Source organism: Eriocheir sinensis, chromosome 64 (genome assembly GCF_024679095.1).
Source record: "Eriocheir sinensis breed Jianghai 21 chromosome 64, ASM2467909v1, whole genome shotgun sequence".
In the NCBI taxonomy this organism is placed as follows: Eukaryota; Metazoa; Arthropoda; class Malacostraca; order Decapoda; family Varunidae; genus Eriocheir; species Eriocheir sinensis.
The window spans coordinates 83517-111489 of record NC_066572.1 but is presented as its reverse complement, the minus strand read 5'-3'; the positions used below and the strand labels follow the sequence as shown (position 1 = coordinate 111489).

The 27973-nt window shown below is 40.8% G+C and overlaps 1 protein-coding gene and 1 long non-coding RNA gene across 2 annotated transcripts; one reads left to right on the top strand and one right to left on the bottom strand.

Annotated features, from left to right (window-relative positions):
• Window positions 1-44: 44 nt before the first annotated feature.
• LOC126987079 (acanthoscurrin-2-like) lies at window positions 45-27880 on the bottom strand. The gene is made up of 3 exons (XM_050843745.1): window positions 27858-27880; window positions 24724-25234; window positions 45-416 (listed from the first exon to the last, which is right to left on the bottom strand). Exons 1-3 carry the CDS (start codon window positions 27858-27860, stop codon window positions 403-405), a joined length of 528 nt encoding a protein of 175 aa, XP_050699702.1. The 5' UTR covers window positions 27861-27880; the 3' UTR covers window positions 45-402.
• LOC126987080 (uncharacterized) lies at window positions 10785-16619 on the top strand. Its single transcript, XR_007740152.1, has 6 exons — window positions 10785-10887; window positions 11588-11760; window positions 13114-13259; window positions 15021-15503; window positions 15864-16231; window positions 16410-16619. It is a non-coding gene; the product is annotated as an uncharacterized LOC126987080 (long non-coding RNA).
• Window positions 27881-27973: the final 93 nt, after the last annotated feature.

Genomic DNA, 27973 nt, shown 5'->3' with positions numbered 1-27973 from the left:
TACATTTTAATACATCTCAAAAGGAATTCATTAAACCAACCAACTGTTTCCAATCTCACTTTTATTCGTAGTGCGTGGACATACATTTAACAGATCTTACTCCAATTCTATTTTTTATCTGGATCTTTTATGTCATGGCAAGAGAAAACAAATATAAAAGAACATAAATGTTTAAATGAAAAATACTTAAAAAGAACAAAAAAAATAGTGACTGGGGATTAATCTTTCATAGTTATTCTGGAGGAGGAGAAGGAGGAGGAGGAGCAGAGGTGGAGCTGAATACAAAGAAGGAAGATGAGGCATAGAAATACAAAGATGGATGCAGAGGCAATGCTAATTCCTCCTCCTCCTCTTCCTCTTCTTCTTTCTCTCTTCTTCTTTCTTCATCCTGGTGCGGGTTGCTTACTTGCCGTAGCCTGAAAGGGAGAAGAAAACGGGAATGTAGATAAAAATAAATAGTTCACCATAAAAAGTAAATATATGCAAGAAAAATGTCAGAAAAAAATATAAAGAAACAGTCCATCTTAAAAACTAAAAATAATGGAGAGAAATGGAAGATAATGGATATATAGATAAAAAAAAGGGCTAGTTAGACCTTAAAGTGCAGTACGAATAGAAGAAAATGGGAATATGAATAAAAAGAAACATTTTACTTTACAAAAACTAAATAAAGGGAGAATAAACAATAAATAAAAAAAAATGGAAATACAAATAAAAAAGAAACTACATCTTATAATAACTAACTTAATAAATAAAAAAAATAGGCAAATATAATCACAAGAACGAGATAGAGAAAAAAAAATAGAGAAAGAAATGCAAAGAAAATGACAAATATAATAACATGAACGAGAGAGAGAGAGAGAGAGAGAGAGAGAGAGAGAGAGAGAGAGAGAGAGAGAGAGAGAGAGAGAGACTAAAAACAATCACTAATCCAACTCACCTCCACCAGATCCACCACCAGAACCACCGCCATGTCCTCCACCACCACCACCACCACCACCACCACCATGACCACCACCAATTCCACCACCGCTTCCACCACCACCATGACCACCACCAGAACCACCACCAATTCCACCACCGCTTCCACCACCACCATAACCACCACCAGAACCACCACCAGCACCAGAACCACCACCACCATGACCACCACCGCTTCCACCTCCGCCGCCGCTGTAGCCTCCATCTCCTCCACCGAAGCCTCCACCGCTACCTCCAATCTGCCCGCCACCTATTCCTCCTCCACTGCCTCCTCCACTATAGCCTCCGTTTCCTCCACCAAAGCCTCCACCGCTGCCCCCAATCTGTCCGCCGCCATGTCCGGCCCCTCCGCCGTGTCCGCCGCCGCCGCCGCCGCCGCCGCCACCACCATATCCACCTGTGAGGGAATCATCGTCATCATTATCATTATCGTCATCATTATCATCAATATCATCATTATTATCATTATTGGTGTTATCATTCCTAATTCATATTCGTTCTTAAAGGTTTTGTATGACCGACTGACTGGCTAAATGAATGAATGAATGAATGATTAATTGACTGACTGACTGACTGACTGACTGAATGAATGAATGAATGATTGAGTGATTGACTGACTGAATGAATGAATGAATGATTGACTGACTGACTGACTGAATGAATGAATGAATGATTGAGTGATTGACTGACTGACTGAATGAATGAATGAATGATTGACTGACTGACTGACTGACTGAATGAATGAATGACTGACTGACTGACTGGCTGACTGACTGACTGACTGAATGAATGCCTTAACTGATTAACTGACTGACTGACTGACTGACAATGACTAACTGAATGACTACATGAGTGACTGACCGAGAACTTAACTGACTGACTAGCAAGCTAAATGAATGACTTACTGAATAACTAACTAGCTGACTGACTGTATGGCTTACTTTCTAACCCCCTGTTTAAGGCACCAACTGACTGACTGACTGACTGACTGACTGAGTGACACCTGAGTTAATTAGTGGCTCAGGTGACACAATCTAGTATGAGGTAAACCGTAGTAGGAAAAAATGCATATCACGAGACGGAGGTAGAGGGGGGAAGGGGGGAGGGGGAGAGGGGAGACTTTCGTAATGAGCAAGCAGATGTGACATGACTTCCAAACACACACACACACACACACACACACACACACACACACACACACACACACACACACACACACACACTTCCAAGGCGACTCCCGTAGACGGAAGCCACCAGGAGGGCCGAGGTCAGGGCCAGGACCACGAGGGGCTTCTGTAGGGGGAGAAAACAAAAGTAAATTAGAGTGGAAAGAAAAGAGGACAGAGAGACAGACACAGACAGGAATACAAACACCAAGACAGGCAGACAAACAGACAGACAAAAAAAGTAAGAAAAAGATTTAAAAAAAAGAAAAAAGAAGTAAATTAGAGAGGAAAAAAAATAGACACAGACAGGAATACAGACACAAAGACAGACAGACAAGCAGACAGACAAAAAAAGTAAGAAAAAGAAAAAAGAAAAAAAAAGGAAATTAGAAAGGAAATAAGAGGACAGAGAGACAGACACAGACAGAAAGACACAGACAAACAGAAAAAGACAGACAGAAACAGATAGGCACAAAGAAAGAGACGGATACATATAAATGAATATAGAAAACATAACCTCAATGAAATTTTAATCCATGAACTATAGAGGAAGGAAATAGAAGGGAGAAAGAGAAGAAAGAGAAATAGAGAAAACAAATCAAGTTACTTATAAAAAAGGAAGAGATCTGATTAAGTTACCCTCATTCAGATCTTAACATAAAAGAAAATTACTAATGTGATTGAAGCTTCATAAAATAAGCCACAAAATATACAAGAGATAACCAAACATATTCAAAGTATACACAAAAAAATTCATAGTTACCATATTCCCAAGCTGACTATACGACCACGAGGAAGCAGAAGCAGATGTAGGAGGATGAGGAGGACGAAGAAGGCACTGAGGTTCTTATCCTTCCACGGCTGACGGTGGAATGATGCAGAAGCTTGGGGGACGCCGCCTTATATACCCGAGCTTCCTCCGGCACCATCATCGTCATCAGCAGCGATATGGGGTGCCGAAGGACGTGCCGTTAGGTCTTCTTGGGGGTTAATGGAGTTTGCTGAGGAGGAGGAGGAGGAGGAGGTGCAAGAATAAGAAAGTTGTAAAAAGAGAAAAGGAAGAAGAAAGTTGAAGAAGAGAATGTAATGCAAAGAAGAGAAACTGGAGGAAGAAGACAGCAGAAAAGAAATATAAGAGGAATGGATGGAGGAGGAGGAGGAGCAGAAGAAGAAAAACAAGAACAAGTATGACAAGGAGGAACTGGAGAAAAAAAAAACCGAACTTCGAGGAGGAGGATAAGAGAGAAGAAGAACGAGGAGGAGGAGGAGGAGGAGGAGGAGGAGGAGGAGGAGGCGGAGGAGGAGGAGGAGGAGGAGGAGCAGGAGCAGAATAAGAATAAGAAAAACAAGAAGGACGAGGAGGAGGAGGAAGAGAAGGAGGAGGAGGAGGAGGAGGAGGAGGAGGAGGAGGAGGTGATGCTGTTGAGGATAGGGAGAAGGAGGAGGAGGAGGCGGAGGTGTTGACATTGAGGGCGTGGTTGAGAACGGCAGAGACCCAACACTGGCGGAGGTTAAGAGCATGCACGAAGGCCACGCATGCCGAGAACTCGCTATGACAGACGACCAACAAGAGGAAGACGAGGAGGCTGGAGACGGGTGAACATGTGGTAGACGATTATAGTGGTACGTAACTCTGTCTCTTCTTAATGACGGCCATCCAGTGTGTCTCAATCTCTCTTGCGTTACGAGGAAAGCGACAAAATAACGAGGGCGAAGTGTAAAGACCAGTTTCTTAATTCCACGGCAAAAAATGCAGCCAAAATGAACCGGAAAAAGAGGAAAAGTTACAAATTCGAAGTCAGATTATATTGGAGGGACGTTTTGACCCTCCCATGTTGAAGGCGTTTAAAGCGTAGGACGAATGTAATTATTAAACATTATATTCCCTCTTTCCCTTTACAATAAGAAGCTAGGTAAAGGATGGAGGGTACGAGGATAGGGGGAAAAAGAGGAGGAAAATAATAGGGACAAGATTGGGATAGGGGAAGGGAGAGGAAAAGGAAGGAAGGAAGGAAGGAAGGGTGAGAAAATTAAAAGATTGTAGAAAGGGGAGTAAGGGAAGGGGGACCGACAAAAGGGGGAGGAAGGGAAAAAAAGAAAGGGACCAAGAAAGAAAAGAGAGGAGGTAAAGAACAAAGAATGGGGGTTAAGGAAGAGGAGGAGGAAAGGAATGGAGAGAAGACTGGAATGAGAGAGAAAGAGGAGTAAGGGGAGGGGGAACGGAAGAAAAGAAAAGACCCATGCCCTGTTATGTTTCTCTCTCTCATGAGTTATTAAGAAAGAAGACGACGAAGATATTGACGGAAAACTAATCTTTAAATATTCAAACGGCATAAACCATTTTCCCGTCACAGTACGGCTCATAAATTGTCTATATCTTTCTTAACTCACTGGAAGAAAAACAAGACCAAACTGATACTGGAAGACCGATCATTATTCCAGTGACGCACATCTCCAGGGTCACAATTTCTTAACCCAATAGAAGAAGGACATGGTGACGAAACTGATACTGCATGGACGATCACTGTTAAATATTACAATACCTTACTTTCCCCGGGCCACAGTTTTTCCTGGTAGTCTATATTCAAGGTTCTGGGCCGAGGCACGTGAGGCGGATTTTTATAATGATGATTTTGGATACTCATTCTTACCCTCCACCCCCCAACCTCAATCCCTCCTGGAGACTCTTTTTTTTTCCCCTCCCTTTCCTTTCCCCTCCCTCTATGTACCTCCTTCTTTGTTCCCCTATCATCACTCTATCTCCCCTATCTTTGGCTTCAATCCCTCCTGGAGACTCCTTTTACCCCTCTCTTTTCCTCCTCTCCCTCCAACTACCTCCTTCCTTTTTCCCTTGCCATCCCTCCAGCTACCTTCCCCTTCCTTTAGCTTCTTCCCCTCCATTTACCCCAATACTTGAAGTACCACCTTCTTCCCCTCCATTTCCCCAGCTATCCCCCTTCCTTTCCTCCTCCAATTCCTTCAGCTACCTCCCTCCCTTGACCTCATCCCTTCCATTTTCCCCGTCTCCTTCCCCCTACATTCACTGCATCCCTCCAATGACCACCCCCTTTCTTGGCTCTTTTTCCACCTATCCCCTCCCTCAATCCCTCCAGTTGCCTCCTTCCTTTGCTTCTTTCCCTCCATTCCACCATCCCTTCCTATTTCTTCTCTGTTACCCTCTTCTAATCCCTCCAGTTATGACCTCCTTCCTTTCTTCGCTTCATTTACAAATCTAATACATAATAAATACACCAAGTTAAGAATGCCCGGCAGCCACAGTTACCCACACAAGGACATACAATAATATCAACACACCACCACGACCACCACCATCTTCACCACCACCACCACCACCATCTTCACCACCACCATCATCATCACCATCGTTAACTAACCACTAAGACAAGGCTAAGGAAAGAATAGCAACTCACCACCACACCATCACCATCATCACCATCACCAACAATAACCACCCGTCAACCTTCCGTCCGTATTGCACTTAACTTCCTTTCTTCTTTCCTCATATAGCTTAAAATTGCTCGGAGCGTCATTGTGGTTGGTGCTCTCAGCCGTTTCCGCCTCTCACAACAGCTACACTATTTGCAGAGGGAGAGAAATCACGCATATAGGAGTGTTCTTTCTTTTCCTCGTTCATGATAGCACAGAGGGTTCGACGCACTGCCACCAGGCTCATAAAACTATAATACAGAAGCTTCGTCGAACTACCATCAGGCTCATAAAACTACAATACAGAAGCTTCGTCGAACTACCACCAGGCTCATAAAACTACAATACAGAAGCTTCGTCGAACTACCACCAGGGTCAAAGGTCATCAAACTACTATACAGAAGCTTCGTCGAGCTACCACCAGGCTCATAAAACTACAATACAGAAGCTTCGTCGAACTACCACCAGGGTCATAGGTCATCAAACTACTATACAGAAGCTTCGTCGAACTACCACCAGGGTCATAGGTCATCAAACTACTATACAGAAGCTTCGTCGAACTACCACCAGGGTCATAAAACTACCACAGAAGCTTCGTCGAATTACCACCAGGGTCATAAAACTACTTGCAGAAGCTACGTCGAACTACAACCAGGCTCCTAAAACTACCACCAGGGTCATAAAACTACTACCAGGCTCATAAAACTACCACCAGGCTCATAAAACTACCACCAGGATCACAAAAATACTACCAGGGTCATAAAACTACCACCAGGCTCATAAAACTACCACCAGTCTCATAAAACTACCACCAGGCTCATAAAACTACCACCAGGCTCATAAAACTACCCACCAGGTTCATAAAACTACCTCCAGTGGACATCCTCATAACTCTACGAAAGCCTTGTCGAAATATGTGTGTGCCTGGGAGCCGATTTGTTTGTGTAATGAAAATATGGGTCAACACACGTCAGGAACCCAACACAATCTTTCTTTTCCTTATATCATCTGTTTTCGTTAAAGGAGCAACACATGGCAGACTTGTTCTTTCTTATTTTTTATTCTGGTTGCTCTTCCTTACAGTACACACACAAATACACAAAATAAGGAGAAATAACATAATGGAGAAATAACACGCATAGCCGAAATAACACTTAACAAAAATAACATAGAGCAGATTTTATTTTCCTTTTCCTCTTCTTGATCTTTACTATATGCAAAAAATAAAAATAAATAAATAAATAAAAATAAATGAAATAAAATAAAACAATAGATAACTAACAAAAGAAATAGACTGATGAATATTTATATGTAGTAAATCCAGCAACCTTCGCCACACACACACACACACACACACACACACACACACACACACACACACACACACACACGGGCAAACAAATCTGACAAGTACTGATTAATTAAAAGTTTCCAGCCTCGCCGCCTCACCCTAAAGACCTTCCGCTTCGTTAAGTTTATTCTATTTCTCTTTATGTCTGTGTTTTTGTTTTTCTTTCTCTTTTCCTCTTCTTATTCTTTCTGTCTCTCTTTCTCCCTTCTTCTCCTTCGTTCTGTCTCTTTTTCCCTCTTTCTTTAACTCCCTTTCCTCTTGTTAAGTTTACCCGATTTCTCTTTATGTCTGTTTTCTTGTCTTTCTTTCTCTTCCTCTTCTTCTTGCTGTCTCTCTTTCCCTCTTTTCTTTCTTTCTTTCTGCCTCTTTTTCCCTCTTTCTTCTTGTTAAGTTTATTCGATATCTCTTTATTTCTGTTTTCTTGTTTTTCTGTTTTTCTTCCTCTTCTTCTTCCTGTCTCTCTTTCCCTCTTTTCTTTCCCTTTCCTTCCTCTCTATTCTCTCTTCCCTTCCTCTCCCTCTCCTTCCCTTTCCCTTCTCTCTTACTATCCACATCTTCCTTCATCACCATCTCCCTTCTTCCTTTCTTTCCATCTCCTTCCTTACCTATCATATCCCTCCCTTCCTTCCTTCCCTCCTATCTCCCTTCTTCCTCTCTCTTCTTGCCTCCCCTCTCTCCCTCTCCCCTTTTATCATGCATCCCTCTCTTCCTCTTCTATCATCTCCCTTCCTCTCTCCCTCTTTTCCCTCTCCTTCACCTCCTATCCTCCCTTCTGTCATGTCTTCTCTCTCCTCTTTCACTCCTCTCTCCCCTCCTCCTTTCCTCTGCCTTTCATCTCCTCTGTTTTCCTTCTTCTTCTTCTTCTCGTTTCCACCTGTTATTCTCTTCTCCACTATCTCTTTCTCTCCCCTTCCCTCCCCTTCCCTCCCCTTCCTCCTCTTCCCTCCCTCCTTTCCCACAGCCTCCCCTTCCTTTCCCCTCCTTCCTGCTCTTCCCTCTTCCCTCCTCTCCTCCCCTTCCCGCCCCTTCCTCCCCTTTGCTTGCTGACTCACCGGCCATGAGTTTCCTGAGTCAATATTGAATTGCCATGAACACCGGTAGCACTCTCTCTCTCTCTCTCTCTCTCTCTCTCTCTCTCTCTCTCTCTCTCTCTCTCTCTCTCTCTCTCTCTCTCTCTCTCTCTCTCTCTCTCTCTCTCTCTTCGTTATTTTCACCTCTTTCCGCCTTTCCCTTCTCCATGAATTACTATATAACATTTTTATTTATTTATTAGTCAATCTATTTCTTCATATATATTTTAATTACTATATGACCCCTTCCCCACACCATCTTTCTCATTGACCTTTGACCTACCCGGGAACAGGTAAAGGGGAGGGATTAAGGGAGGTAACTGAGGGAGAGAGGGAGAGAGGGAGAGAGGGAGAGGAGAAGTAAACAGGAGGGGAGTAAGCAATGAGGGAGGGAAGTAAACAGAAGGGGAGTAAGCAGTGAGGGAAGGAAGGAAGGGAGGGGAGAGACCGAGCAAGCAGACTAGGGCCGAGTACTGTTTGCCAAGGGAGGAAGTTCTTCGGAGGTTCTATTCCATGCAACACAAATATAAGAAAATTCCCTTGACCCTCCTCCTTCTTTCCCTTCCCCCCCCCCCTCTCTTCCCCATCTTTGCTCCCCTCTCTCTCTCCACTTCTTCTCCCCTTCCTCTCCATTCCCTCAACATTTCTCTATTTCCCTCTCTCCCTCTCTCCCCCATTATCTATCTATCTATCTGTCTTTCTATCTATCTCCTTTTCCTTCCCTCCCCTCTCCCATTTTCTTCCTTCACTCTCTCTCTCTCTCTCTCTCTCTCTCTCTCTCTCTCTCTCTCTCTCTCTCTCTCTCTCTCTCTCTCTCTCTCTCTCTCTCTCTCTCTCTCTCTCTCTCTCTCTCTCTGAATTTACTCCCCTTTCCCAACTTTTCTCCCCTCTCTCCCTTGTCTCTCCCCTTCCTCTACCATTTCTTCCCTCTCCCCCTCTTCTCCCCTTCCTTCCTACCCCCAACACAGCATCCCAACACATTCCATTTAGCTCCCCATCTTCCCTTCTCCCCAAAACATATCTCCTCTTCTTCTTCCTCCTCCTCCTCCTCCTCCTCCTCCACCAGTACACAAATCACGAGTACTAAGAAGTGGAAGAAGTGGAGGAGGGAATACCCAGTGTGCCTCCTCCACTTCTCTCCACCTCCTCCTCCACCTCTTCTTCTCCTCCTTCTCCTCCTCCTCTCCTCCTATCCTTCCTGAATTCTAAGAGGCAATGATACTGACAATATTCTTTTCTCCTGCTCTTCCTCCTCCTCTTCCTCTTCCTCTCCTCCTCCTCCACCTCTTCCTCTTCCTCTCCCTCCTCCTCCTCTTCCTCTTGACCTTAGAAGACGACGTAAGTTCCAGGAATACAAGCAGAAGGAGGAAGAAAAGGAGGAGGAGAAGGAAGAGGAAGAGAAGGAGGAGGAGAAGGAAGGAAGAAGAGAAGGAGGAGGAGAAGGAAGGAGGAAGAGAAGGCAAACGGATAATTAATAAGCATAAATAGGTGTAAGTATGTGTGTGTGTGTGTGTGTGTGTGTGTGTGTGTGTGTGTGTGTGTGTGTGTGTGTGTGTGTGTGTGTGTGTGTGTGTGTGTGTGTGTGACCTTCCCTTGCCCCTTAAATAAATACACAAATAATTACAGAAACACAATAGACAGATAAAGATAGATAGATAGATAGATAGATAGATAGATAGATAGATAGATAGATAGATATTTCCCATTATATTATTCTTTCGTGCATTTATAATCTTGTTTAATCGAAGAAAATAATATTAAAAGCTTTACCTGCAGTTTCTATATACATCTATTCTTTATTTTCTTCTTCTTCTTCCTCTTCTTCTTCTTCTTCTTCTTCTTACTCTCCTTTTACACACTTTCAAATCGTCGTCGTGGTCTCGTATGGCGCCGCGGTTGTATTTCTTTTTATATTTGCTTCCTCTCCTTCTTTCTCTTCCCTTCGTTTATTCCTCACTTTCTTCTTCTCCCTTCTCTCCATTCTTCCCTCGTTCTTTATTCAGCGTGAGTCAATCTTTGTTTTCCTTGGTCTCCTTCTCTCTCTCTCTCTCTCTCTCTCTCTCTCTCTCTCTCTCTCTCTCTCTCTCTCTCTCTCTCTCTCTCTCTCTCTCTCTCTCTCTCTCTCTCTCCCACACTAATTCAATTTCTTCTATAATTATTAAACTTTCCCTTCCTTTTCATATTCGTAAATTTTTCCCTATTTATAAAGTCCAATCTTTTGATGCCATACGAATGTCTTTTTAGCATAAACTATAAAATAATATCAACACACATAAGAGGTGACGATTTAGTTAATCAGTTATATATATAGACATCAAATAGTCGGATATATTATCTGGAAGGGAATTAATATAAACTTGGTAATTGTTAGACTATAAGTAACTGTGACAGACGAGATAAATATTTAATTGAATAAGTATATAAAAAAATATATTAGTAAAACTGTAAAAATAATAAAATAACGGCGAATATTAGACTAGATATATATTACACTGTACGAATATTGAAGTAATTTGTACAATCAGAGAGAGAGAGATAGAGAGAGAGAGAGAGAGAGAGAGAGAGAGAGAGAGAGGAAGTCATTTTACTACGGCTACTTCTATCACTACTACTACTACTACTACTACTACTACTACTACTACTACTACTACTATTACTATTACTACTACTATTAACGTACACGGGATGAAAAGACGCTGAGTACGACTATCGATCTGGCACCACCGAGCTCCCTGAGGCACCGAGACCCAGACCAGGACCGAGACGCGGCCGTGACATCAAGATCAAGCGCCAGCTGACCCCAGAAGTCCGTCATGTTTTCCTTGTTTTCTGCGGATTTAAGGTGTGGCGGAGGACCAGGCGCGAGGACACGGTAAATATATGGATGGTGCAGGTGTGGAGGTGGGAGGGAAGGTGAATTAAGGCGTGGAAGAGGTAATAATGGCGGAAATAATATGACCTCTGGAGTGGACGTGGGTTCTCCCCTCCTCTCTTCCCTTCTCCCTTCTCTTCCTTTCCTTTTCTTCCCTTCCCATTCCTTCCTTTCTCTTTCTTTTACTTCCCGTCTGTTCCCTTCCCTTTCTTTTCCTTCCCTTCTCTTCTCCCTCGCTTTCCCTTCCTTTACCTTCCCTTTCCTTTTCCCTTCCCTCCCTTCTCTTCCCTTCCTTTCCTTTCCTTTCCTTTCTCTTCCCTTCTCCCTTCCCTTCTCCCTTCCCTTCTTTTCCCTTCCCTTTCCTTTTATTCTCTTCCCTTCCATTCTCTTCCTTTCCCTTTCCTTCCCTTCTCCTCTTCCCATTCCTTCTCCTCTCTTCCCTTCCCTTCTCTCCTCTCCTCTCTTCCCTTTCCTTCCCTGCTCTTAAACCTGCCCAAAGTAGGGGAGTGGGGAAGGAGGAGGAGGAGAGAACAGAGAAGATCATAGAGTTTGAGGGACAGACAGAGAGAGAAGGGGAATAAATGCCATAAAATACACTATACTATTACTACTACTACTACTACTACTACTGCTATTACCACCACCACTACTACTATTACTACTACTACTACTACTACTACTACTACTACTACTCTTCCAGGTCAGATGTTGATGGCAGCGGACAACACATGCATCATTTGCTTTGGATGAAGAACGAAAGCAAGCTGACATTCTGAGACACTTCCGGCTCCCACGAGCATGAAAAACTAAGAGGCTTGTATTCTTAACCCGTCCGCTTCGATTGGTGTGGATTTCGCCTTCACTGGTAGCCTGGTAACATATAGTCCCAAGTCTTTCTCTGCCTCTGTGGTGGATAGTGGAGTGTTTCCCAGGTGGTATTGGTGTGCTGGATATCCCCTCCCAAGGTGCAGGACTTTACATTTTTCTTCATTGAATTGTTGCAGCCACTTTTTGTTCCATTCCTGTAGCTTGGTGATGTCTTCTTGTAGGAAATCCACAGTCAAGAGGTTAACATATTTGCCTTCTTCCTCCTCTTCCTCCTCCTCTTCTCACTTCTTGTTCTCTATATCACTCTCTGAACCAAGCCAACTGTTTCTCATTTTCCTCTTTCTTATCTTCTCTTTATTTTCATTTTTTTGTTCCTCATTCTCTTTATCCTTCCCTCTTCAAACACATGATAGCCTGCAACTTATGGTATAAATCAACAAAGAATGACCTCACTTTGTTGTATAGAAAGTCTCATTAGTAAGGAAGCATATATGAATTTTCTGATTCAAGACCTGTAGTAACTGTTTGGGGTTTTGTTAGGTTAGGTTAGGTTAAGTTTAGGGTATCTTCAAACATATGATAGCCTGCAACTTATGGTATAAATCAACAAAGAATGACCTCACTTTGTTGTATAGAAAGTCTCATTAGTAAGGAAGCATATATGAATTTTCTGATTCAAGACCTGTAGTAACTGTTTGGGGTTTTGTTAGGTTAGGTTAGGTTAAGTTTAGGGTATCTTCAAACATATGATAGCCTGCAACTTATGGTATAAATCAACAAAGAATGACCTCACTTTGTTGTATAGAAAGTCTCATTAGTAAGGAAGCATATATGAATTTTCTGATTCAAGACCTGTAGTAACTGTTTGGGGTTTTGTTAGGTTAGGTTAGGTTAAGTTTAGGGTATCTTCAAACATATGATAGCCTGCAACTTATGGTATAAATCAACAAAGAATGACCTCACTTTGTTGTATAGAAAGTCTCATTAGTAAGGAAGCATATATGAATTTTCTGAGCCAAGACCTGTAGTAACTGTTTGGGGTTTTGTTAGGTTTGGTCAGGTTAACCAGAGGGCGGCATAACCTTCAATAGGCGTCACTTAAACAATCCTGCCTGCGCCATCATGGGGCTAAGGGACATTCACTAACAGCCCCCTAAAACTGAAGTCTAAAGAGGCAACAATAACCTCAGCCTAAAAATTAAATAAAAGGCATCATTGTAAATTTTTCTCAATTCTCAAAGTTCCCAAAAATTCCCAAAATTCACATGGAAAATTTCCCAGTTCAAAGTTCCTGGAAATTTCACAACCCTAGGTGCGCTAGTAATATTATTATTATTTTTTATTGATGTTAGATATTATTATTATTATTATTGTTATTATTATTATTATTATTTACAGGCATTATGGAAGACCCCAGGAAGAATCAGCCCCAGACAGTAATGGAGAGGGAAGAGAAGAAGGAAGATAAGGAGGGAGAACTGTCCAGCAGGAGTATATGTGGATTCGCACCCAAGATCCGTCCAACACCATGAGAGAAATTTGAGGTGCAGATGTGTATGTGTGTGTGTGGGGGTGGGGTGGGGGGGGGGAGTAAAGGTGTGAGAGAAGAAAGGAAGCGGAGGAGAATTAATGAGAGAGAGAGAATGAAGGAAGAAAAGGAAAAAGGAAGCAAAACAGAAAAAGAGGAAGGGAGGGAATGAAGAAATGAAGGAAGAGAAAAGGGAAGAAAGGAAGTGGAGAAGAAAATTGATGGAGAGAGAGATGGAGGGAGGAAGGGGGGGCAAGTGTGTGTGTGTGGGAGGTGGCAGATGTGTAACCACGGCCTGATCATGAGTTGAACTCACTTTCGCCAGCAGGTACCCTCCCGACATGAGCAAGTGCATGCTCATTAGTGTCGATCTCTGGGTACTGCCAGGACCTCACACACCACACACCCCATTCCCCTTGCTCAAGGAGGGACAGTAACCATTCCTAGTCAGTGGAAAGAATTCGGCCTGAGCGGGGCTCAAACCGCCGCCTGTTTAGCCGTGAAGCCTTGCAGCGTGGCGGTCTAGCCGATTGAGCTACCGGAGCGGTGTGTGTGTGTGTGTGTGTGTGTGTGTGTGTGTGTGTGTGTGTGTGTGTGTGTGTATTTATCTTATTGTTCAGAATAGGGTATGAGAATCAACCAATCAAAGACCAATTCTTTTGTGATAAATGAAGTTGTTCGTGATTCGGAGGTATTTGTGGTGAACTGGTTGGTGGTGGAGCCTGGCCAGATGTATGTGTGCCTCGGCCCACCGTTCACGAGCGGTGGTTCAGTCACTTCTGCCGTTGCCGCTCACACAATCACCAAGATGTCCCTTGTGCTAAATTCTGTCTCTTTGCAAAGATAAATAATGATGGTTTTTGTATGTAATGCTGTATAATTTTTCCACTAATTAGTTCCAACTCTATAATAATTAATTGTCAGTTTATATCTCTAATATGTTCTATCAAATTCTGTGGCAATTTTTAATCGTGGCTTTATCTTCCTTTTAATGCATTTTTCTGGGATTATAGGATTGTTTCTTTACTTTATTTGATTTTTTAATTTTTTTCCCTGTGCCATCCTCACTTGAGAAAATAACGAATCCTTAATTATTTCAAGCAACGCAAAGATAAGACTTCATTTCTCTATCAATTATTCTTGACGACCAACTTCTGCGGCACTATATAATTCTTTCTTGATTTCTCTATGCCATGTTTGTTTAAATAGACAATAAATCCATAAATATTTCAGACAAAACAATAATGAAGCAAAATTCACCTCTTTGTATACAAATACTAATAAACTCATCTCTTTTTTTAATTTTTTATACGTAGCTTAACCCTTTGGCGGCAGCAATAATAAAGCGAAATTCACCTCTTTGTATACGAATACTAATAAACTCATCTCTTTTTTTATTTTTTATACGTAGCTTAACCCTTTGGCGGCAGCAGTGTTTGAAGAGTAGCTCCCCCAAAATGAATGGTCTATGTATAGTCACTGCCGACCTTAGGACCATAGCATGAATATAGTTACGCCACATAAGAGATGTTTTAACTATCGTCTATATATAGATTCTACCACGATCTGGAAGTTTTGCTATATTTCTGCCATACAAAACTGATTGACTGAATTTTGCACCGTCTATATATAGTTTCACCGCCGTCTAAGGGTTATTAAGTATTTGTGCCATTTTACTATTTATTTATTTTCCTTTATCATCCTTTTTTCAGTAAATAAGTAATTCCTAACCATTCCAAGCACCACACTAACAACATGTGATTTCTCTTTCTTCCAGTGTTAGGCGGACACGGGCGAACTATAGTCAAACCATTTCAAATAGTCCGTTGAGGTGATGACTTCCATGGGTCCTTTCCTCTCCCCTGCTCTACCACACAATCCCAACACCTATTTTTTCCTCTCATATGTTACTTATAGCTAACATATGAGGGGAAGAGATGAATGTTGGGGCTGTGTGGCAGAGCAGAGGGGAGGAAAGGACCCACGAAAGCCAACGCCTCAATGGACTGTTTGAAGTGGTTTGATTATAGCAGTTATCCGGAGCAGTGGTTCACCGCCCCTTGCCTCATTGTTATCCGAGAAATCTGCGGGTGTGAAGCGAGTCTATGTCTTCACTCTTCACCGTGAGGCGGGTCTTGGCCATTTGACCCACGATCTCCACGCCAAGAACTCCTCTACCTTCTAACCATCTCCACTACCACGTTGCTGAGTATATGGCGCTGACCCCTGTCCATTGACCTCCACCCCAACCCCCCACATGGTGAAATCATAATTTGACAACGCTCCATAGTGTGTACTGATATATTTGAGATAGTTTCACGTGATTTGTATGTGTTTTGACTTATCCACGGTGACCACACATCCCACGCTGATGTGTGCTGACTACGCTCATGCTGTCAACCTCCTGTCAGCATGTCTGTGTGTACTGTCTTGTTTTTTCCTCACTTGTTTCACTCCTCAATTTGTTTTTATTTTCATTTTTTCTTGCATTCTTTTCTTTATTTGTCTACTTTTATTCTTTACTTTATTATCTTCCTTATTTTCTTCCTACTTTTTAGTTTTTCTATTATTAGATTTGCTTCATACTTTATGCTGACATCTGTACCTGTGTCTTCCGTAGGCTGAGGGACCTGAGGACATGACGCCCTCCCTATGCTGACTACATCGCAGACACCTGTGCACTGACCTCCACGCCAACCCCTCATCCCCCCACCCACAATGAAATCTTTAACCCCTTGACTGTGGATTTCCTACAAGAAAACATCACCAAGCTACAAGAATGAAATAAAAAGTGGCTGCTACAATTCAGTGAAGAGAAATATAAAGTCCTGCACCTTGGGAGGGGAAATCCAGCATACCAATACCACGTGGCAACGCTCCACTATCCACCACAGAGGCAGAGACCTGGGAGTATATGTTACCAGGCTACCAGTGAAGGCAAAATCCATGCTAATTGCAGTGGATGGGTTAAGGTGACATCGCCCTCCAGTAAGTGTTAAGTGGTGTTTGTGACAGCTCTGTGTGATTAGCATGTTGTGTGTGTTGTGATTTGTGGGATCGCATGCCCTATGCTGATATATATGCTGAATGCACTCACTCTGTCAATCTCCTCACTGACATTCATGCTGACACCTCCATGCTAACGTTTACCCATGTCATCCCGAAGGTTCCATGGCAGATGAACCCTGGGTGACCTGATGTCCCACGGTGACAACTCAACCCCATGCTCACTTGTTCTGACTACTAACTGTCAACATACCCACTCTCATTCATATGCTGACACCTCCATGCTGACCTCTGTACCTGTGTCTCTTTGACCCAACTGTGCTTGCTGGATATTGATACGGAAGTTCTGTAATAAAGATCTGTCCATATAGTTTCTGGTTTGACTCTCCCCATTGACTAGTTAGACTGATGTTTGTCTAAGTCGTTTTTTTCGGACTTGTGAATATTCCCTGTAACTATTAAGTCAGTGTATCTCTGGTCAGCAACTGTGTGTAACAATAATAATAATAATAATAATAATAATAATAATAATAATAATAATAATAATAAATGGCTTATTCATAGAGTGTGCACCCAGAGGCTGAAAATTTACATGTTAACATAGATATATAGGTATACATAAAATGAATATGAACTTAAATTGTATAATATAAATTAAATTAATATAAGTATGCAGATAAATTGCTCTTGTGAAGTTATTTGTTGTTTATTAAATTTACAATTGCAGAGATGGGACACTTCCTGTACCTTTCCGTCCTTGCATGGATAGGTATCAGTAGGATGCTGTGTCTGACGGCATGGCGAGAGGGAGGCGCGGTGTCCGGGAGCAGTGTGTGTGTGTATTTATCTATTTGTAGTATACAGGGCCTGAGTTAGTCTCGAATAGTCCTGTCTCCTTGTCTCATCATCATCATCATTTCGTTTAACGTCCATTTTCACTCTTCCTGAGCGGTTGGATGCTTTATGGCTCTCCTCCATTCTACTCTGTCTTCTGCCTGATGCTTATCCAATCCCATCAGTGCTAAGTCTTCCTGTATACACCTTCACGTTTTCCTAGGTCTACCAACTGGTCTCCTTCCTTCTGCCTCCAATCTCTCCTTGTCTACTTTTATCCAATCCATCTTTCATTTGGTGGACACTCTTTGCCTCCACCACTTCCTCTTCCAAACTGTTCCACAAATTCACACTTCTACGAGGAAAGCTGTAGGCTACTTCTTTTTGTCTCTCAAGGATGTTCCCTTTCTCAGCTTATTGTTGTGTCCTCTCAGTCCTCTCCTTAGCTCTCTCTCCATCAAGTCTTCTCTATCTACCATATCCATACCACTCATCAACTTAAAAAAGACATCATCAAGTCTCCCCTTTCTCTCCTCTGCTCCAAAGTTGGCAGGTTCATGCATTCCAATCTTTCTTCATCTGGCAGATCTGAGAGTTCAGGGACCATTTTTCCAGTTCCTTCAAACACACAACAAACACATCGACAACACCCCCAACCTCCCCTTCTTTCTCCCCAGGAGGGGAGATCTTCGAAACAACCAAAAAAAAACAATAAACACATAATAAACAATATCCACAAAAAAGCAATAGCCACAAAAAAAAAAAAAAACAATAGCCACAAAAACAAGTCACAAAAACAAATGCCACAAAAAACAATAACCACAAAAAAATAGCCACATAAAAAAACAATAACCACAAAAAAATAATAGCCACATAAAACAACAATAGCCACATAAAAAACAATAACCACAAAAAACAATAGCCACATAAAACAATAGCCACATAAAAACAATAGCCACATAAAACAACAATAGCCACATAAAAACAATAACCACAAAAAAACAATAGCCACATAAAACAACAATAGCCACATAAAAACAATATAGCCACATAAAACAATAGCCACATATAACAATAGCCGCATAAAACAATAGCCATAAAAAACAATAGCCACATAAAACAACAATAGCCACATAAAAACAATAGCCGCATAAAACAATAGCCGCATAAAACAATAGCCATATAAACAATAACAGATACAATAAATAATACCACATAAACAATAACCACATTAAACAATAGCCACAAAAAATACAATAGCATCAATTTGAGAGATGCAGACCGACACACACACACACACACACACACACACACATAAGAATAGGAAGAGAAGGAGGCTGGAGTGACGAAAGAAAAAAGAAGAGGAGGAGGTCGAGGAGGAGAAGACAAGAAGGAGGAAGAGGTCGAGTAAGAGGAGGAGGAGGAGGAGGAGGAGGAGGAGGAGGAGGGCCGTATAAACTAATAACTCTTTCTCTTAATAATTTTGCTTCATGTATTTTCATAATTATTTTCTTTACCTTTGGTTATCATTAATTTTCCTCTCTCTCTCTCTCTCTCTCTCTCTCTCTCTCTCTCTCTCTCTCTCTCTCTCTCTCTCTCTCTCTCTCTCTCTCTCTCTCTCTCTCTCTCTCTCTCTCTCTCTCTCACCTCTCCCACACACACACACACAAACACACACACACACACACACACCATATATATACATATATATATATATATATATATATATATATATATATATATATATATATATATATATATATATATATATATATATATATATATATATATATATATATATATATATATATATATATATATATATATATATATATATATATATATATATATATATATATATATATATAGCATTGTAATATTTTTTCCTTTAAACCGAGAAAGAAAAACAAAAGAAAAACATGATCAATGTCTGCGATCATAGGCGGTTAGTAGATGGAGGGAGGTAGAAGGGAGGGAAGGAGGGAGAGAAGGGAGGGAGGGAGAAGGTGGCTGCTGTGTGCTATTCACTTTTTGCTTATAAAACTGGTTCTTAGATGACGTTGCAATTCTTTAAGGAGGAGGAGGAGGGGGAGGAGGAGGAGGGGAGCTTTGGAGGAAGAACTAGAGGAGAAATGAAAAAGAGAAAGTCCATCGAAAGTTAATGGCAAATAGAAATAAAAGAATAAGAAAAAAAGAAGATAAAAACAACGGAACCGAGTAAAACAAGACAATGAAATATACCAATAAAGCAAAACTAATAATAATAGAAAAGTAATAATAGAAGAAAAGAAGGAAGATGATAATGTATAAGGGAAGCAAAGAATAGAAGCAGAAAATGAGGAACGGGAATTAAAACCAGGAAATAAATGATAATAGTAAAAATAAAAATATAAAAAGAAAAAAAAGACAACGGAACACGAACAAAAAAAAAATCAATAGAATAAAACAAAATAATATAAATACAATAAATAAAATAAATTACCAACACAATGAACAGCAAGACTAACAAACAAACGAACAAACAAACAAACAAAAAATAAAAATAAATAAGTTAGTGGTAAAATTTGAGCAAAAAACAAAACAAAAAGAAAACAACAAAAACAAGTTCACCGTGTAGCGAATTTTGAAGACAATTATAATAAGACGAAGAAAAAAAAGGGAGATTGAGAGAAGGGAGAAAAAAACTCTCTCTCTCTCTCTCTCTCTCTCTCTCTCTCTCTCTCTCTCTCTCTCTCTCTCGTTATGGATGGAATATATAAGTTCCTACATGCATTAAATCACCTCTCTCTCTCTCTCTCTCTCTCTCTCTCTCTCTCTCTCTCTCGTTACGGATGGAATATAAAAGTTCTTACAAGCATTAAATCACCTCTCTCTCTCTCTCTCTCTCTCTCTCTCTCTCTCTCTCTCTCTCTCTCTCTCTCTCTCTCTCTCTCTCTCTCTCTCTCTCTCTCTCTCTCTCTCTCTCTCTCTCTCTCTCTCTCTCTCTTCCTTTCCCCCCTTTGCTCCAATCTCCCTCCCTCCCTTTCCTCCAATCTCCCTCCCTCCCGTTACTCTAATCTCCCTCCCTCCCATTCCTTCCTATCTCCTCCCTCGAAATACATTACTAACGCTCCCCTTTCTCTCCCTCCCTCCTTGCCTCCCGTCTCTCCCTTCTCCTTCTCCTCCTCCAGCTTCGCCCTATGTCATAACAGCCACACCCCTCCCTTCCTCCCTCCCTCCCTTCCTCCCTGTCTTACCTAACCTTTCTTGTCTAACGCCCTGTCTGACTGCTTGCCCTCTTCTCTCCCTCCCTCTCTCTCTCTCCCTCCCTCCCTCGCACGTAAACACTTCCTGCTTCTTCAACTTATGACTTAGTGAAGGTTGTCTCTTGATCTGATGCGTTTCTCCTCCCCCTCCTCCTCCTCCTCCTCTCCTCCTCCTCCTCCTCTTCATGATCTCCCTTCTGCGTGCTCTTTCTATCTCTCTCTCTTTCTTTTAGCCTTTTGTCTCTTCTTTTTCTATGGGTCTTTTGTTTGAGTTTCCCCTCTCTCTCTCTCTCTCTCTCTCTCTCTCTCTCTCTCTCTCTCTCTCTCTCTCTCTCTCTCTCTCTCTCTCTCTCTCTCTCTCTCTCTCTCTCTCTCTCTCTCTCTCTCTCTCTCAAAACCATTAATTATTTGTCCCTTTTACATTCCTCCTCCTCCTCCTCCTCCTCCTTCTCTCACCTTTTACACCCGTTTGCCTTCCTTCCCTTCCCTTCCCTCTCCTCGTCGTGATCTCAATTAAAATCTTACGTCAGTATTTAAACGAAAGCCTTGGAGAACACTATTAGTCTCATCGTCTTGATTATTATATTGTTTTTTCTTGCACTTGTTGTATCATTTTTCATTTTACTTATTTTTATTATATTATTTTGATTCCACTTATATTATTATCATTTTTTGTTTTTGTTTTCATATTGTTCTTGTTTTTATACTTTTCCTCTATTATATAATTCTTAGTTAAGTAGAAAGACTTGAGTTTCTTTTTTTTTGTTTTGTTCTAAATGTAGGATGTGTGTGTGTGTGTGTGTGTGTGTGTGTGTGTGTGTGTGTGTGTGTGTGTGTGTTGTTATTATTATCATTATTATTATTATTATTATTATTATTATTATTATTATTATTATTATTATTATTATTAGTCATTATCTTACGACCTTGATTCTTCCACTTATTTCACAATGGTATAGTTCACTTACTCCATCAATCTTTTACCTTTTGCCCACCTTCATTTTTTTTTGTCTCTTTTCCAAGGAGTACTACGCGTGTAATAAGTTCTAGAGGTTTACAATAAAAGGTTTTGTTCATCTATTGTTTCGTATGTTCCATTAATGCATTTGTCTCATTATAATATTCAATTTATCTGCGTATGTGTTTAATTATATGTCTATTTGTCTCTCTCTCTCTCTCTCTCTCTCTCTCTCTCTCTCTCTCTCTCTCTCTCTCTCTCTCTCTCTCTCTCTCTCTCTCTCTCTCTCTCTCTCTCGCCAAGGTTGCCTCCAGGTATAACAAACACACTTTTATCTTTCCCTTTTAAGTGCTCGCTGATTGGTCGCCACAAAACAGGTGACTATGACTTTTAAAAGGTGAGGGAGGTATACTTTTACTAGGTGTGAAGGGCGGGGGGGTAAGGAAGGTAGGTAGGTAGGTAGGTAGGTAGGTTAGGCAGGTAGGTTAGGTAGGTAGGTAGGTTAGGTTAGGTAGGTAGGTTAGGCAGGTAGGTAGGTAGGTAGGTAGGTAGACAGCTAAGAAGTAGATATAGAATTGCTGTGTGTGTTTGTCTGTTTGCCCGCCTGCCTATCTATGTTTATGTACTTTCTTTGTTTTTCTTTCCATACTGATTCGCTTGTCTTTCTTTCCTGGCAAACGTTTTATCAAGCACGAGATGAAGCCTTCCCTGCCGATCACGTTCCTTGCCTCATTATATAACAGACTCTCGCCAAAGACAGAAAGAGGTAACCAGTAATTCGACGTAAATAGAACCCACACTGGCAGACGATCGAGGTATATTTTTTGCCAGTGTGGGTTTTATTTACACCAAGATCATGTCAGTGTAGTTAGCCCAGTCAACCAATAATTCAAGAGAAGGGAAAAAGAAAAAGAAATACAGGAAAATAATAAAAACAAAAACGAACAAGAAGAACAAGAACAGCTAATAGTAATACGATAAAAACTTATGTCAGAAAGTAATTAAAAACGGAGAAAATGATGTGTGAGAATAGTAAGCGGAAGACCGGGGAACATGACTTTTGTGAAAATAATTACTATAAGTTTGTTGATTATAGGAAATTGATTGAAGGAAAAAAGGAAACGAAATACAGGAAAATAATTAAAAATAGAACAAGAAAACGAAAAAGAACAAAAAGAACAAGAACAAGAACAGCAAATGCAAATACGAGGAAAATTTAGGTAAGAAAATATGAAAACAAAAAAAATATGTATGCAAAAAAAATATAAAGTAAAAATATATATGCAAGGAAAGTAAGCGAAAGATCAGAGAACACAACTTGTGGAAAAGTATATCTAGTTTGTTGATTAAATATATGTGGGAGCGAAAAGCAGTAATTATAAATAACATTTTTATGAGAGACATAAATATGAGAAATAATGCACAAAAAATAAATCAACTGTGTATATAGAGAATAGTTTATTCGTGAAAATACAAACAAACGAAGACCCTTAGAAATATATAAAGAAATATATACAAAAAAAAAGCAGGAAAAACAAAAAAAAGTGTATACAAAATTGAAAAAAATAAAATAAATAAGTAGATATATGAAAATAAACGAAGCAATAACAAAACAAAAAAGATAAATAAAAAATCAGAAAACACATACACACACAAAAAAAAACAGAGGAACGAAAACAAAATAACAAAAATAGAAATAAAACACAAGTAGTATATTTACAGTAAAGTTTATTATTAAAAATACTTCATTGAAAATAATGATAATAATAATAATAAAAAATCACGTGAGTCAGAACGGGCAGGAAGCGACGAAACGAGAACAAAACACGTATTAGACATATGCTTCAGGTAACCGAGACAAGGGGGGAAGGGGGGTAATGAGGTACTGGTGAGGGGGGTTGAGCAGGTGAAAAGGGGGGAGGTGAGTGGGTGAGGGGGTGGAGGGTGGTTGAGACAGGTAATGTGGGCTGTGGGGAGTGGACGGAGGGGAGTGGTTGGACGGGAGTGGACGGACGGGAGTGAATGAAGGGGAGTGAAGGTACAGACGGCGAGACGGAGAGAAGAGGAGAGAAGAGGGAGAAGAACGTTGCCTCCTCTCACACTCTGCAAAGAATAAAAGAGAAAAAGAGACGGATTAGTATAGAGAAATTTCATAATATAATCGACGAAAGAAATGCTACATGAAAAGAGAATAAAAACAACTACTTAACAAAAACTGTAATAACGCTAACAAGGGGAAGAAGGTGATGATAATAATAATAATGATGGAAATAATGATAATAGTGACAATAACAATAGTAATAATAACATAACAACAATAACTAGAAGAATATGCAGAGGAGTAGGATAAGAAAAATAATAAGGATATGAACAAGGAAACGAAAAGGAAAAGGAAGAAGAAAAAGAAGAGGACAAAGAAGAAGAAAAACAAGAAAAAGAAGACAATGAACAAGAAAAAGAAGAAAATGAACAAGAACAAAAACCGGAACAAGAAAATAGAAAACGAAGAAGACAAAAAAAAAAAAGAAGAAACAGCTGTGAAGGAAAAAAAAATACACTTACAAAAAAAAAAAACAGCCATTTGAATCACTTGAATTTCTCCGTCCCCAATTAAAAGATAAAAAAAGATATATAAAAAGATGAAAGTGACAAATTATACATAAGAGAAAAAAATAATGTTTAACTTGAGGATTATAAAGCGGAGAGGAAAAACCCGCAATTTTTTTTTCTCTCTCTCCTTCTATAGATGACTTGATACTAAGGGTTTTCCCGACATCCTATTCGAGTGAGAGAGAGAGAGAGAGAGAGAGAGAGAGAGAGAGAGGAATGAGTTGGCAATATTCTCTCTCTCTCTCTCTCTCTCTCTTCACTTAACCTCCTTTCCCTCTCATCTCAACCTGTTGTCTTACTATCTCTCTTTTCTCCTCCTCCTCCTCCTCCTCTTCCTCTTCCTCTCCAAGAAAGATGATTCTAAATTACAGATAAGAAAGGAAAAAAATTCTATAAAATGAATACAAAAAGAGAAAGAAAATGTAAGGAGTACTTGAGAAGAAAACGGAGACGGGAAACTTAGGAAAACAGCTTAAAAATAGAGAAAAAATCAATAAAGAAGAGAAATAGAGATGGAAAGCAAGAAAGATGAGATAAAAATAATGCAATAAAGAAATAAAAATAAAAAAGGATGGATATAAATGGAAAAATAGAGCAGAAGAAGGGAAAAAAAAGGAATCAAGGAGAGACAAAAAGAAATTAAGGAAAGAGATCAAATAAAGCAAGATAACAGAGAGAGAGACAGAGAGAGAGAGAGAGAGAGAGAGAGAGAGAGAGAGTAAAGGTAGCTCACTCACCTTAATGATAGCCGCCGCCGCCGCCACCGATGAAGATGTCGCTGCCGTGTCCACCACCACCACCAAATCCACCACCACCACCGTATCCACCTCCACCAAATCCACCACCACCAAATCCACCACCACCATGACCACCACCACCATAACCACCTCCTCCACCGATGATTCCACCACCATGGCCTCCACCACCGAATCCACCACCGCCATAACCACCACCACCATGACCACCTCCACCGAATCCACCACCGCCGTATCCACCTCCACCATGTCCACCGCCGCCAAAACCACCGCCGCCAAAACCACCACCACCATAGCCACCACCGCCGCCGCCATAGCCACCACCACCGCCGCCATAGCCACCACCACCGCCGCCGTAGCCACCACCACCGCCGTATCCACCTCCACCTACATACTTGACGGTGGTGTGGTGGTGGACGGGAACGTGGACGGGGACATAGACGTACTCATATTTCAACCCACCACCTCCGCCCCCCTTCCCTTTGCCCTTTCCTCCCCCTCCCCCATAGCCGCCGAAGCCCTTGAAGCCGGGGTCCGCAGCCACCCCCGCCACCAACGCCACCAGAAGAATCGCCGCCGTACGCTGTTCACGGAGAGACAAAGAAGGTGAGGTAAGAGGTGAGAGACGGCTAGAGGGGATAATGAAGGATGGGTGATCGATGATAAATGAAGAGAATGAAGGTATGAGATTTATATCAATGACTTGGACACAGGAATTAGTAGTGATGTCTGTAAGTTCGCAGATGATACCAAGATCGGTAGAGTAATCCAATCAGACAGAGACGCTAGCGTTCTCCAGGATGAGCTTGGCAGACTTTATGATTGGGGTGGGGTGGTGGGGGAGAAAGTGGCAGATGGAATTCAATGTCGGGAAGTGTAGTATTCTGAGTGTAGGTAGGAATAACCCCTCATACAATTACTCTTTAAATGACACTCCTCTAAGCAGGTCTGGGTGTGAGAGAGACTTAGGAGTCCAAGTGAGCGCTGACCTCCGTCCTAGGGCTCAATGCATTCAGGCTGAAAATCGTGCAAACAGGGTACTTGGTTTCATCTCAAGGAGCGTAAACAATAGGAGCGCTGAGAGGTGAGAGGTGAGAGGGAAATTAAATTAAATGAAGAACAGGTAAAAGGTGATGAATTAACGAAAAGAAGATGCGAGCAAAGAAATTAATGAAAGTGGGGAGAAAAAAGGAAAAAAAACGGAGGAAAAGTAGGAAAACACAGGTAAGGTGAAGGGAGAACTTGAGGAAAAGGAAAAGTGTGATTAAGAGAAAGTGGAAATGAAGGAACAGGGACAAGGTTAAAAGCGAGAAATGTAAAGAGAGGAAAGAGGAAAAAAAAGGAAGAGAAAGAAGAAGAAGAAGGCTAAACTGCAATATAATGTATGGGAAGAAGAAAGAGAAGACAAAAAATAAAAAAATAAAAAATAAAAAAAGAATAGAAGACGAAGAAAATGAAGCCAAATAAAAAAAAAAATACAGTAACAAAACCAGCAGGAGGATAAGAAGAATGAGGAAGAGGAAGAGAAGGAGGAAGAAGAACAGGAAGCATAAGAAAAGCAAGAAAAAAACAAGAGCAACAAGTTCTAATCAGGAAGAGAGAGGGAAAGTGAAAGAGAGCAAGCAAAAACAGGAAGGTTGACCCGCCACGCCCACGTAAGAGAGAGAGAGAGAGAGAGAGAGAGAGAGAGAGAGAGAGAGAGAGAGAGAGAGAGAGAGAGAGAGAGAGAGAGAGAGAGAGAGAGAGAGAGAGAGAGAGAGAGAGAGAGAGAGAGAGAGAGAGAGAGAGAGATAATGAGCCACGTTAGTGATGTAATAATAGTGAGTTATCAGAGTGAGTTGGTGATAGTGAATTCAGAGATAATGGCATGAATAAAGTGTTAGAGATAGTGAGCCAGAGAGACTGAGATAGATAGTTAAAAAAAAAAAAAGATATTGAACAAAAAATAGGAAGTTAGAAATAGTGAGAAAGAGATAGTGAGATAATGAGTTAGAGAGTGAGCCAGAGATAAAGATAGTGAGATAATGAGATAGAGATAGAGTGCCAGAAAGAGAAATAGTGAGTCAGAAAGTGAGCTAGAGATGAAGATAGTGAGATAATGAGATAGAGATAGAGACCCAGAAAGATAAATAGTGAGTCAGAAAGTGAGCCAGAGATGAAGATAGTGAGATAATGAGATAGAGATAGAGACCCAGAAAGATAAATAGTGAGTCAGAAAGTGAGCCAGAGATGAAGATAGTGAGATAATGAGATAGAGATAGAGACCCAGAAAGAGAAATAGTGAGTCAGAAAGTGAGCCAGAGATGAAGATAGTGAGATTATGAGATAGAGATAGAGAGCCAGAAAGAGAAATAGTGCGTCAGAAAGTGAGCCAGAGATAGAAATAGTGAGCCAGAGATGAAGATAGTGAGTCAAAAATAAAAATAGTGAGCCAGAGATAAAGATAGTGAGATTATGAGATAGAGATAGAGAGCCAGAAAGAGAAATAGTGAGTCAGAAAGTGAGCCAGAGATAGAAATAGTGAGCCAGAGATGAAGATAGTGAGTCAAAAATAAAAATAGTGAGCCAGAGATAAAGAGAGTGAGTCAAAAAAATTAAAATAGTGAGCCAGAGATGAAGATAGTGAGTAAAAAAATAAAAATAGTGAGCCAGAGATAAAGATAGTGAGTAAAAAAATAAAAATAGTGAGCCAGAGATGAAGACAGTGAGTCAAAAAAATAAAAATAGTGAGCCAGAGATAAAGATAGAGAGTCAAAAATAAAAATAGTGAGCCAGAGATAAAGATAGTGAGTCAAAAAAATAAAAATAGTGAGCCAGAGATGAAGATAGTGAGTCAAAAAAATTAAAATAGTGAGCCAGAGATAAAGATAGTGAGTCAAAAATAAAAATAGTGAGCCAGAGATAAAGATAGAGTCAAAAATAAAAATAGTGAGCCAGAGATGAAGATAGTGAGTCAAAAATAAAAATAGTGAGCCAGAGATAAAGATAGTGAGTCAAAAAAATAAAAATAGTGAGCCAGAGATGAAGATAGTGAGTTTGATAAAAAAAAAAAGTGATCCAAAAGTAGATAGGGAGATAGAGGTAAAGATAATGAACTAGAGATGGAGAGTCTCAATTAAAGATAGTGAGTCAAAGATAAAGATAGTGAAAAAGTGAGTTAGAGATAGTGAGCCAGGCAGCCCCCTCGTCGCCGCCGCCGCACTCACCATGTCTGCAGCAGCTCTCAAAACCCAAGACAGCGACCCCACTCATTCCCGGTATATATACAGAACACAAATGCCTCTCTCTCTCTCTCTCTCTAGTGTGCTGCCTCCACTTCTCC